Genomic DNA, 12,500 nt, shown 5'->3' on the forward strand with positions numbered 1-12,500 from the left:
AGTTTCTTAATTAGATTTTTTTAAATTTCAGTTGGGCAGTCCTGATATGGCATTGTGTGATCGGCTAATCTATAATTTATGGAAACTGATAAAACAATGTCATCACACTTTCTTTTTTTCCTCACGTGCTTGCAGGACACGGAGGTGAACGTGTACTACAACAACAACTCCGTGGCGGCCGTGTCCATGTGCGGGGACTTCGGCATGCGGGGGGCCGGACGGCTGGCCTGGGCGGCCTGGCAGCTGGCCCTGCTCTTCGTGCTGCCCGCCCTGCTGCTGCTCTTCTGCTACACCCGCGTCATCGTCATCCTGTGGCTCAGCACCAGACAGCTGCAGACCATGACGGGGTCCAGGTGAGGCGCTGGACAGGGACAGGGTGTGGGTGGGTGGGTGGGTGTGTGGGTGTGTGTGGGTGGCAGGGGGTTCTGTCTGTGCTGTACTGAACTGTAATGTGTTGCCTTTTTCTTGTTGTTGTCACAACAGATTTCTCCTGTGTTTTGTGGGTAATGTATTAGTGTTGTTTGTTGTTGTTGTTTTTGGTAGGTGTGACAGTTTTGTGTTGACGCGGTTGAGCATTTGTATGGTTTGACAGTCCTGATACGGCCCTGTGCGGTCGGCTGGACTATAAGCAACAAGAATGATAATGATAGCATATTTCTCTGTGTGACATTCGAGCTGTCGTCCTCCGGCCACCTGGAAAAGCGTACTCCTACCGTGCAGAGCCACCTATGTTTCGTTCTTCTTCTTTTTCTCTCTCCCTCTCTCTTTCTGCAAGCCTATTTGTTTCCCAATCAAAGTGGATTTGTGTCCAGAGTTTTGCCAGGCTCAGCCCTTTTCTTGCCAATTTCTAAAGCGCGCAAACTGCTTGCTGCACACGGGACCTCGGTTCATCGACTCATCGGAAACACTCGCACAAAGACGATCACCCAAGATCTAGCGGAGGGAGGGTTAAAACCACGGTCAGTACATAGTGTTGGAAACCGTGTCAACTCACTGCATTGTCGGGCACGTTACCGTCTCCAGGTGGAGGCGGTACAGATTGGTATTTATGGTGTGTGGGGTGGTGTTGGTGAGGGTTGGTTGAAGGTGAGCGGAGGTTGGATGGGCCGTAGTGATGGAGGGTCGGGGTGGGGTGGGGTGGGTGTCACAGGTTTGGCAGACAGGAGGGTGGAGTCGGGGATGCGGATGATGGGTGGAGTGAATCAGTTCCAGAACGTTTTTTCTTTTTTGTACAAAGGTTTGTTGAAGTAAAGGGTGTGGGAGAAGTGAGGCTGGGCTCGTGTGTGTGTGTGTGTGTGTGTGTGTGGAAAGGGTGGTGCTGACGTGGCGGAAGGTGGGTGGGTAATTTGGGGGGAGGGATGTTGGGGGTATACCAAGCGACCCCATAGTGAGGCAGTTAACGGAACAATAATACCGAATAAAGCACGCTGTGTGTAGAAAAATGTGGCAAGAACGTCCCCCGCAACCCCCACCCCCATCCCCACCCCCTCCCCTCCGTCATCAAAGCCAGTGCGCGCACGTCAAATCACACACAAGTCAGTGTGTTGCCATGGCAATTTATTGAGACGCGCGCAGCGTCCGCGCTGTTTATCTCCCTCAGCAACGTCATTTGCCGTATGCGTTGGTGGATTGCTTGGTGGTGTTATTAGTGTTCACAAACAAGAAACAACAAATATCAATGGTAAAACGGCAATAATGACGCTTAATAATAATGACGCCATGAGATCTGGTGGGGGGTTCTAACGTATATTGCTGTTTATGGCTGATGCTAGTAGAGTTAGTGCCAGTAATAATAATAATAATAATAATAATAATGTTCAAAGTTCACAAATTCATCTGTTGGAAATTCTAAACTGAAATGTGTTTCTTTTTTCTTGGAATATATTCTACCATGAGCTTTTGTTCTGCCTGATGCTCCAATCACCTGTGATGTGGGCTGTAAAATCATTGCATTTCTCTGACGACCATATGGCAGTGAGATCCTGTCTTTTAGCTACTTCATTTTAGAAGAGACAGAGACAGACAGAGAGACAGACAGACAGACACACAGACACAGACACAGACACACACACACACATACAGAGAGAGAGAGAGAGAGAGAGAGAGAGAGAGAGAGAGAGAGAGAGAGAGAACCATTAGTTTTTGTGAGAGTCACTAAAAGAAATGCAATTTTTATGACTGCCTGCCATTTCGGAATGACGTTCGCAGATTGTTAAATAATTGAATTCACGGGATATTTTATTCATTTATTTATTTATCCATTTATTTATTCATTTATGTATTTATTTATTTATCTGTTTTTACACTGACTCGATCTATCTGGCTAGTTGACTGATTCGTTGCTTGGTTGAGTGGATGGTGGAATATCATGTTTATTCTTTTTCCTTTTACCTCCTCCTCTGCCCTTTATATTTTTCTTCCTGTTCTACTCCACCCCATTAACCTATGAAGAAATAAAGGGTTTGTTCAATCTAATTTCAGGAAACGAAGGAAATGCTGTTCTTCTTCTCTTTATCAGTTTTAGGATCCAATTTTTCAAAAGCAACAAAATAAATGGATAAAAATAGAAATAAGAACAAAAGTAAATAATAAAGACAAAAGAAAAGAAAGAAACGACAATAACAGCAACGATAACAAAGAACACTACTACCGCGTCACCGAATTGTTCGATTTTCGCCTTGCTATTCGGGAGGTGGTGTTGACGTTCTACTCCAGCAGGGGTACAGGACCTGAGACTACCTGCAGGCATCTGTCTCCTTAACTTCCGTCCATGCTCGCATCTGTGCTGTCATGGTTAAAATGTTGCTTCATGTCAGTGTTCCTCCATCTTCATGTCGTTTCTATGGTCAGCGGCTCAGATCTTTTATTCACATGAGCCCAGCAGATTCCGTTTCTCACTTACGTACTCCTGTACGGCTGTAGGGTCCACGTTCCCACAGCTTTATGTTTCCCACACTCTGTGTTTGCCTTTCTTTTTACAGTCCCACAGGTTTCTGTTCCCACAGGTGTGTGTTGCTGTCTTGTCCAAAAGTCTATGGTTTTCCCTTCTATGTCCCGGTCTAGGTTCTCCTATTCATAAACCCTCAGGTCTATGATCCCTCTTCTGTATCCCCATATGTCTATGTTCTCATGTCCATATGCCCTCAGGTCTATGATCCCTCTTCTGTATCCCCATATGTCTGTGTTCTCATGTCCATATGCCCTCAGGTCTATGATCCCTCTTCTGTATCCCCATATGTCTATGTTCTCATGTCCATATGCCCTCAGGTCTATGATCCCTCTTCTGTATTCCCATAAGATTATGTTTTCCCAATCGTATTCCACGTGCCTGTGTTTTGCCTAGCATATTCACATACTCTTGTTGTTTTTCGATACATGCTCTCATAACCCTAAACCTCGTGACCTTGTTCCCAAGATTATATCTCATGTTCCATTACTATGTTCCCACAGGTCTGTGTTCTCACCGTTGTATTCCCGCAGATCAGTGTTCCCATGGTGTGTTCCCTGACATGTTTTCCCTCCGGTCGTGTCATCTCCTGTTTCCAAAGGCATGTGATATCAGTCCCGTTTTCTCGCGTGTCTATTTCCCACTTCTGTAGTTTTCATGTATGTAACCCGATTTTCACGTTCCAGCATGGCAGCTCGAAGCTCCCACTGGTCTGTGTTTCAACCACTGTATTGACACAGCCCTTTGTTCCAGTGTGTGTACGTCCTGCATGATCTGTATGGGTGTTTCTGAGCTACACAACATTAAATTTCTGCTTCCACTTTTGACTCCAGACAGGTCTGTGTTTCAATATCTGTGCTCTTAAAAACGTTTTAAATGGGGTGACTAGAAAGCTGTAGAAACATAACTGTCAGAACAGTAGACTGAACTGTGAGATGGATAAAAGCGGTCCGTGCTACTGGTCTAGATGTTTCAGAATTCCCTGGTTGGCGATAAAACTGGAGACAACCACACGTAGATTGCGCTCATTATCAGATATCAAAAATATTACGGGGAAACTAAACAGCAAGTAAAAGAATTCCATCCTGGTTGATAATGATGAGGATTGTAACAAAACAGATAGACAAAATGTTTACCCAGTGAGTGTTAATAATCAGAAACATAGCAAACTGAACAGATATAATGATAAACGAAACAAAAAGGAGACGTAAAAAAGCTAACAGACGAAATGTTCAAATCCAATATTCATACCATAATCAAGAAAATCATCAACGAAACCATTCCCAACGTAGATATAATGCATGGTCCATACCATAATCAAGAAAATCATCAACGAAACCATTCCCAACGTAGATATAATGCATGGTCTTAGAAACGGGCAGGACTTGTATAAGAAGAGTTGAAATAAGTGGCTCAATGATGATAAACTTACTGATAATGAAAAACACGAAGAACGATGATTGTTATTATTATGGATCTAGTGTATCGTTTTAGAGAAAAGTAGGAAAAGCTTAACCTGGATGCAAAAAGTAGTGCAGACCCTAATAAAAGTGAAAAGAAAACCATCCAAATGCTTAAAGAATAACATTGCGAAACACATTGGAATTAAACAAAAACATGATTGGAAATATGATATTCTGAGAGCAAATGAAATTGAAAGTGTCTTTAAAAAAAACAAAAACAACCTTGGCAATTACATAGCATGAAAAAATATTGAGGAGATGCTGTGTTGCTCTGCACGCTGATTTGAAATTGTATCTCGGATGTCGCAAAAATCTGGGAAGATACAATCAATTCACTTTGAGTTTTTATTCTTTATTTCATTCTTTTATTAAGATGATTTGTATGTTTGCTTGCATCTTTATTTGTTTGCTTATGATTAGTGTTTTTGTTGTTGTTGTTTTAATTCATCAAACCCACCTTGTTTGTTTGTTTGTTCATGATCAATGTCTATTCCGATTTACTAAACGCAACGTGCAGTCTACAGTTCTATGCTGTTCGCATTGAGTTACGCTGCTGGTCAGGCATCTGCTTAGCAGATGTGGTGTTGCGTATATGACTTTGTCCGAAAGCAGTGACGCCTCCTTGAGTAACTGTACTGCACTGGACCGAACTCGCATCGGAAGAAACAAAAGGGTTAATCAGCAGCTTGCCACCAACAGCCGTAACGTTGACTACATGAACTGATTTAACTGAGCGAGTGACAGACGGAATCTGTGGACTATATGTAAATGAGGTGGGCAGTCAAGAAGCACCGCTAAATCGTGTCTCTCAAATTACCAAAAGACATCGAGAAGGCGAAACTGGAGTCATGTCAGAACTACCACAAGTCATGTTCTTTTCAGTCAGAGAGGTTCAACTCTCCTTGCCCATCTGTCCAGGCGATGTCACTTGAGGACTCAGTATTGACTGACTTAGCAGTCTATTTAGATAAGACGCTTTCTTTTTGTTAATTGATAGATAATCCACTTTTGTTATTGAAAACGGAGACTTCGTCCTTTCACTAAGTATTGACAATAATGTGTTTTACCCCCCCCACCCCCTTTTTTGCCAGACAGAGACAGTCTGTGGGTGTGATAAAGTCTGTCTCTCTGTCTCTCTCTCTCGCTCTTTCTGTCTCTCTCTCGTGCTTTCTTGTCTGCACTTTTTCCTTGCTCTCTCCAACTTTCCTTTCCTGCTTTAATCCTTCCATGAATAATGTAGAGACAAACAAGATCACGGAAATTGCAGAACGCCAGTCACTAACTTGCAATCTGCATACAGAAGCAGAGAGAGAAAAAAGCTAATAACAGTGGGGGTTACCTTTCTCCAGGAAGTGACCAAAACGCTGACATGTTGCCATGGCATAGCAGTTCACCGCGGTCAAATCTATGCCCTTCGATTTTGAGCCCGGATATTTTTTCGGTGCTCTTTGCAGACACACGTTTCCTGGCCCGTTTTTACCGCCCCTTCCGAAAAAAACCCCCAACAAAACAAAACAAAGAAAAAACAAAAACAAAAACAAACAAACAAACAAAAAAACCGTTTCATGGAGGCTTGCAATTTTTCGTGAATGCACGTGCAGAAAGATGATTAGTGAGGGATTTCTCCACTCTACTGTCAGGGGAAGTTTTTCAAATATAGATTTCCAGTTCTTGTCAGCTCTGTTCGCTTGTGAGGTTTTATTTCATTTTCACTTTTTAGCTATACATAGCTTTTATTTACAAACATTGTCACATGTAGTCCCAACATAGGCATGAAAGACATTGAAATTATTGCGACTCGAAATGCAACCACTACACACACACACACACACACACACACACAGGAAAAATAGAAAAGAAAAAAAGAGGTGTGGAAGAATGGGGAAAGGACGGGATGAGGGATGGGTGTAGAGGTAGAGGGGAGGTCGGGAGGTCCGGAGGATGCCGGGTACCATGGGAAGGGTGTGAAGTAAAGAGGCGTTGGAAAGACAAGGAGCGTGGCGCAGCGATACATTCTTTTTCAAACGACTTTGAGAGAGTGGGTGTCAGTGAAATGGAGGTGAAGGGGGTGTGGAGGGTGGGGGTGGGGATGCGGGTTGAAGAAAGGGGTCAAGGAGAAAAGAGGGTTCTGTGTCGCTTAATGTCTGGACAAAGTTTATCACCTTCGCTGGGTAAACAGAACGGAGCCAATTAAATCGCGTCTCTGTCTCTGTCTGTCCCTCTGTTTTTGACTCTCTCTCTCTCTCTGTCTCCGTCTCTGTCTGTCTCTGTCTCTCTGTCTGTCTTTCTCTCTGCGTCTCCCTATGTATCTCTGTCTCTCTCTGACTGTCTCTGTCTTTGTCAGTCTCTGTCTGTCTGTCTCCCCCCCCCCCCCCCACTCTCTCTCTCTCTCACTTCCCTGCGCTTGGGAACCAGACGAACGCTCATGGGTGAGTATTAATGAGAGGAGGGACGGGGGAGGGTAGGAAGTAAAGGGCCATGTTGTGGGGTGGGGGTGGTTAAAGCCAGGAGAAAGGGCTGTGGGTGGAGAGGGCTCTGAGGTCCATGGGGAGGGGGTGGGTGGGGAGTTAAAGGCGGGGTTGGGGGTAATAGGGATGCTCAACGTCTGCCGATCGGCGCGAAGTGCTGTAGGGCATGTGAGCTGCTTACAGTTTCAGGGCTCAGGAGAGAGGACATTCTACCTGGTGTGTGTGTGTGTGTGTGTGTGTGTGTGTGTGTGTGTGTGTGTGTGTGTGTGTGTCTGTCTGTCTGTCTGTCTGTCTGTGTGAAAGATATCCGAAAGTGCTGATGCGGTTATGGTGTTGTGTTTCTGTGAATTGATAACCAAGGTGTAGAATATGATCGTGGGTTTCTGGCCTGTTTTAATTCGTGCGAAATAGATTACAGATTGCACTGAGGGCTGGAATTGTTAGGTTCAAAATAGTGAATTTATTTGTGTGTGTTCAGATTAAAACTGACTCGTTTTCAATGAACCATTATTTAGCCACGAGTATCATCCGTTTTCCTAGATGTGCTGTGACAACATTTCGATTGAACAAAACAGACATTACTGTGAACAGTTACATAAAGGCCTTCAACAAAGTGGTGTGTCCTTTGTACTGATGTGAAAGAAAAGTCCACTTTGCATTATGTTGCTCTCTTTTCGGGGCAAAAATCGTTTAGTTGCAGTGATGTTTTACGCACAACTTCAGTACGTTATCGTCCAGGCAACGTTTCAGAATCAGTCTCGAGGTCTCTCGGAAACACAATCATGGACATTTACCTGTTTTTCAGCATTTTTTCTTCGCTCCGTTTTCTGCACAAAAATTGAGTAAGGTCCGTCGACTCTACACGCAAATCAGTTGCTAGACGTTCCCATTTCATGACCATGTGTCGGCCTAGCGGGGACTGAAGGGAAAAGGCTTAGAGGCATGTCAATTTCCTTGATTTTGTTCCCAGTTGAACTCCGATTGAATGTTGAACATTTCTTCTGTGAATAACATGATTACAATTCACATTAAAAACACAGTGATATTGCGCCCCTCTCCCTGGAACTTGCATTTACTCCTTTGAGGCATTGTAGAAAACCAAGAATTGTCGGAATGTGATAGTTCTGTCCTCTACAAATTAAAACAGTATCTCTAATCTTATCAACATCATCGTTATTGTAACTCATTCAAAATACAGCTTTATGACCGGTCGACCGGAACATAGTTTTGTCAGTATATGTATGTAGAAGGGTTGTATACTTTGAATATCTGCAGATTGTGTGAATTTCCCCTTCGAGGCCTTGTTAGATGATCATACACATGGTCATGCATATACAAGCACATACATATACACACAAACAAACAAACGAACACACGTACATACACACACATTATCTCTCTCTCTCTCTCTCACACACACACAGAAACACAGACATGCAGACAAACAGACAGACAGACACACACACACACACACACACATACACACAGACACGCAGACAGACAGACAGACAGACAGACACACACACACACACACACACACACACACACACACACACACACACACACACACACACACACACACAGAGGTCAGTCCACAAGTCGCAATGTAACCTCTCATTCGGGAAACGCGGGGAGGGCAGGGAGGGAGAAGTTTGACGAAACCATTAAAGCACACACCCTGAAACATCAGCCGGCACTATCTTCCACGCCGTCAGTTTGACATCAGTGGCATTTCACCTCCCGTGCCCACGCTGTGGTGGTCATGTAATGGCTTCATTTGTTGGTGCCAGGGGAGTTCTGGTGCATGCCAACTCGTGGCTCTCATGACCCTCACCTTCTTGCTAGACATACCCGCACCCTTGCGGTCAGGAAAACCGAACTGTTGACCATGTCCTCCAGATATGCCCTCATCATCAGTCAAGACCATGTCCTCCAGATATGCCCTCACCATCAGTCAAGACCATGTCCTCCAGATATGCCCTCATCAATCAAGACCATGTCTTCCAGATATGCCCTCACCATCAGTCAAGACCATGTCCTCCAGATATGCCCTCATCATCAGTCAATACCATGTCCTCCAGATATGCCCTCATCATCAATCAGTACCATGTCCTCCAGATATGCCCTCATCATCAATCAAGACCATGTCCTCCAGATATGTCCTCATCATCAGTCAATACCATGTCCTCCAGATATGCCCTCATCATCAATCAGTATCATGTCCTCCAGATATGCCCTCATCATCAATCAAGACCATGTCTTCCAGATATGCCCTCACCATCAGTCAAGACCATGTCCTCCAGATATGCCCTCATCATCAATCAAGACCATGTCTTCCAGATATGCCCTCACCATCAATCAATACCATGTCCTCCAGATATGCCCTCATCATCAGTCAATACCATGTCCTCCAGATATGCCCTCATCATCAATCAAGAATAACCACAGGCAGTATGACCAGCTGTTGCTCCCTGAGAACCAAGCTCAACGGCAGCAGGCTGGGCCTGGAGAAGAACAGCTCTGTCACCAGATGTGCACTGACTGTGCGACTGCGGACATAAAAGAACAAGAGCGGTGGGGCCGTGGGACTTAGTGGCCATACGCCCAGCTAGGTAGCGAGTGTTCTCGGGTTCCATTCCCAGTCTCGAACCGAGATTTTGTTTTAACCCCCCCCCCCTCCACTAGACCTTGTGTGGTGGTCTGGGTATTAGTCTTTTTGATGAGACGATAAAGCGAGTTGCCGTTTGCAGCATGCACTTAGCGCACGTAAAAGAACCCATACCTACTTATATATCTATATAGATACATATAGTATACAGACACATAGCTTGTGTAAGACCACCTTCTCCAACCGTTTAGATTCACAGTCGGCATGGAGCAACTCTTCAGATTGTTTTCTTCTGTTCCGACAGTTGTTGGAATAATATGACAAAAGCGAAAAATCGTTGAAATAGAAATCACAACAGAGATCAGTTGAAAGCAAAAACAAAGAAACAAACAGGACATAAATAATATATATATATATATATATATATATATATATATATATAACGCTGTCAAATCCCTCATTGGAGAAATTTGTTCCCAGTGTTCAGTCAGCAATGCACATGTGTACCTTCTTCAGCCACGCTTTCAAGAATTTTTACGTTTCCTTCCCCCCCTCTCCCCTGCCCCTGTCGTCCACCCTGCCCCCCAACCCCCACCGCATTCCCTCATCCACCCTAATATATATATATATATTAAAAAAGGAAAGGAAAGGAAAACAATATGCATTTGCTATATTTCGATATCAGTTCTTGAACATTTTGTGTGATTTGTAATGATTCAACAATGACTTTTGTGTTCCTCTTGGAACAGAAATACACATAGCTGTTTGTTCGAAGGTGTGTTGAAAATCATTTTACAGGTGTCATATCTAAGAACCGTAGAACGTTTTTTTTTCTCTCACACACACACACACACACACACACCATTGCTGTACATGCTCGATCAAAACGCTTTCCTGCACGCGCAACGCGATCCATTTCACCGAGACCATAACCTGAGCCGAAGCTATTTTAGAGTGGCCATTCAGAAAAAAAGAAGCGTGTGCGAGTCACAGACAAACGGTATTTTGGTCGCCATAAAACTGCGCGCGTCTTCAGACCTGCCAAGCTGTGTCACGCACCCGCCATCTACTTTACACGCATGCGTATTTTTACAAGCCTTCCCAGGATGCTGACAGTTTCCGTTTTTTGCACACGAACCGCCAAGAAGCCTTGTTCAGTTGGGACTTCGGGTTATAAAAAAACATAAAACTTATCTTTACTGGCAGCGATTCTGATGCTATAAATCGGTCTTTCTGTGGATTCTGGGACCACAAGTCATTCGAATGGAAACAGCTGTTCCCTAGAGCCCGAAGCATAGGACTAGAATTTATCGTCTCTCTTGTCTGCCTGTGTCCTCGTATTTGGTAAACTGGTAAACAAATGATAGATATCTAGATAGGGAGTAGATAGATAGATAGATAGATAGATATGTGAATAAATAGGCAGACATGCTGATAGACACTGACAGACAGACAGATAGATAGATAGATGTCTCCATTTTTTCTCTCTTTTTGTCTCTCACTCGTTTTCTCTATGTCTCTCTCACTTTGTGTTTTTGTCTCTCTTACTCTGTGTTTCTGTCTGTCTGTCTGTCTGTCTCACTCTGTGTCCTTGTGTCTCTGTCTCTCTCAGTCTGTCTCTCTCACTATGTGTCTCTGTCTGTTACTCTTTGTCTCTCTCTCTCCCTGTCTCTCTGTCAGTCTGTCTGTCTCTGTCTCTCTCACTTTGTGCCTCTGTTTGTCTGTCTCTGTCACTCTGTGTCTCTGTCTGTCACTCTGTCTCTCTCTCTCTCCCTGTCTCTCTGTCAGTCTGTCTGTCTCTGTCTCTCTCACTTTGTGTCTCTGTTTGTCTGTCTCTGTCACTTTGTGTCTCTGTCTGTCACTCTGTCTCTCTCTCTCTCCCTGTCTCTCTGTCAGTCCGTCTGTGTCTGTCTCTCTCACTTTGCGTCTCTGTTTGTCTGTCTCTGTCACTCTGTGTCTCTGTCTGTCACTCTGTCTCTCTCTCTCTCCCTGTCTCTCTGTCACTCTGTGTCTCTGTCTGTCACTCTGTGTCTGTCTCTCTCCCTGTCTCTCTGTCAGTCTGTCTGTCTCTGTCTCTCTCACTTTGCGTCTCTGTTTGTCTGTCTCTGTCACTTTGTGTCTCTGTCTGTCACTCTGTGTCTGTCTCTCTCCCTGTCTCTCTGTCAGTCTGTCTGTCTCTGTCTCTCTCACTTTGTGTCTCTGTTTGTCTGTCTCTGTCACTTTGTGTCTCTGTCTGTCACTCTGTGTCTGTCTCTCTCCCTGTCTCTCTGTCAGTCTGTCTGTCTCTGTCTCTCTCACTCTGTGTCTCTGTCTGTCACTCTGTCTCTCTCTCTCTCCCTGTCTCTCTGTCACTCTGTGTCTCTGTCTGTCACTCTGTGTCTGTCTCTCTCCCTGTCTCTCTGTCAGTCTGTCTGTCTCTGTCTCTCTCACTTTGTGTCTCTGTTTGTCTGTCTCTGTCACTTTGTGTCTCTGTCTGTCACTCTGTCTGTCTCTCTCCCTGTCTCTCTGTCAGTCTGTCTGTCTCTGTCTCTCTCACTCTGTGTCTCTGTCTGTCACTCTGTCTCTCTCTCTCTCCCTGTCTCTCTGTCACTCTGTGTCTCTGTCTGTCACTCTGTGTCTGTCTCTCTCCCTGTCTCTCTGTCAGTCTGTCTGTCTCTGTCTCTCTCACTTTGTGTCTCTGTTTGTCTGTCTCTGTCACTTTGTGTCTCTGTCTGTCACTCTGTGTCTGTCTCTCTCCCTGTCTCTCTGTCAGTCTGTCTGTCTCTGTCTCTCTCACTTTGTGTCTCTGTTTGTCTGTCTCTGTCACTTTGTGTCTCTGTCTGTCAGTCTGTGTCTGTCTCTCTCACTCTAGTTCTGTGCCTCACCCTGTCTCACCCTGTGTCCCATGCCTGCCTGACTGACGGCAAACAGGTACAGCAGCACGGCATTCAGCAGCAGTCGCAACGGACCGCGGGGTGAGGTCTCCTCCTCCAGCGGCTGGAAGTCCTCTTCCGGCGCCGATCGTTCCCTGCTGG

The 12,500-nt window shown here is 44.8% G+C and overlaps 1 protein-coding gene across 1 annotated transcript in view; it reads left to right on the plus strand.

Annotated features, from left to right (window-relative positions):
- The window catches only part of LOC143294583 (allatostatin-A receptor-like), a 171,242-nt gene that overhangs the window by 103,921 nt on the left and 54,821 nt on the right, over window positions 1–12,500 (plus strand). The window contains exons 3-4 of the mRNA XM_076605958.1: window positions 136–353; window positions 12,397–12,500. The exon at window positions 12,397–12,500 is cut by the window's right edge and continues 98 nt beyond it. Coding sequence (XP_076462073.1) covers window positions 136–353; window positions 12,397–12,500 — 322 coding nt within the window. The remainder of the gene's footprint in view (window positions 1–135; window positions 354–12,396) is intronic.

This window comes from Babylonia areolata, chromosome 20, assembly GCF_041734735.1.
Source record: "Babylonia areolata isolate BAREFJ2019XMU chromosome 20, ASM4173473v1, whole genome shotgun sequence".
NCBI lineage: Eukaryota > Metazoa > Mollusca > Gastropoda > Neogastropoda > Buccinidae > Babylonia > Babylonia areolata.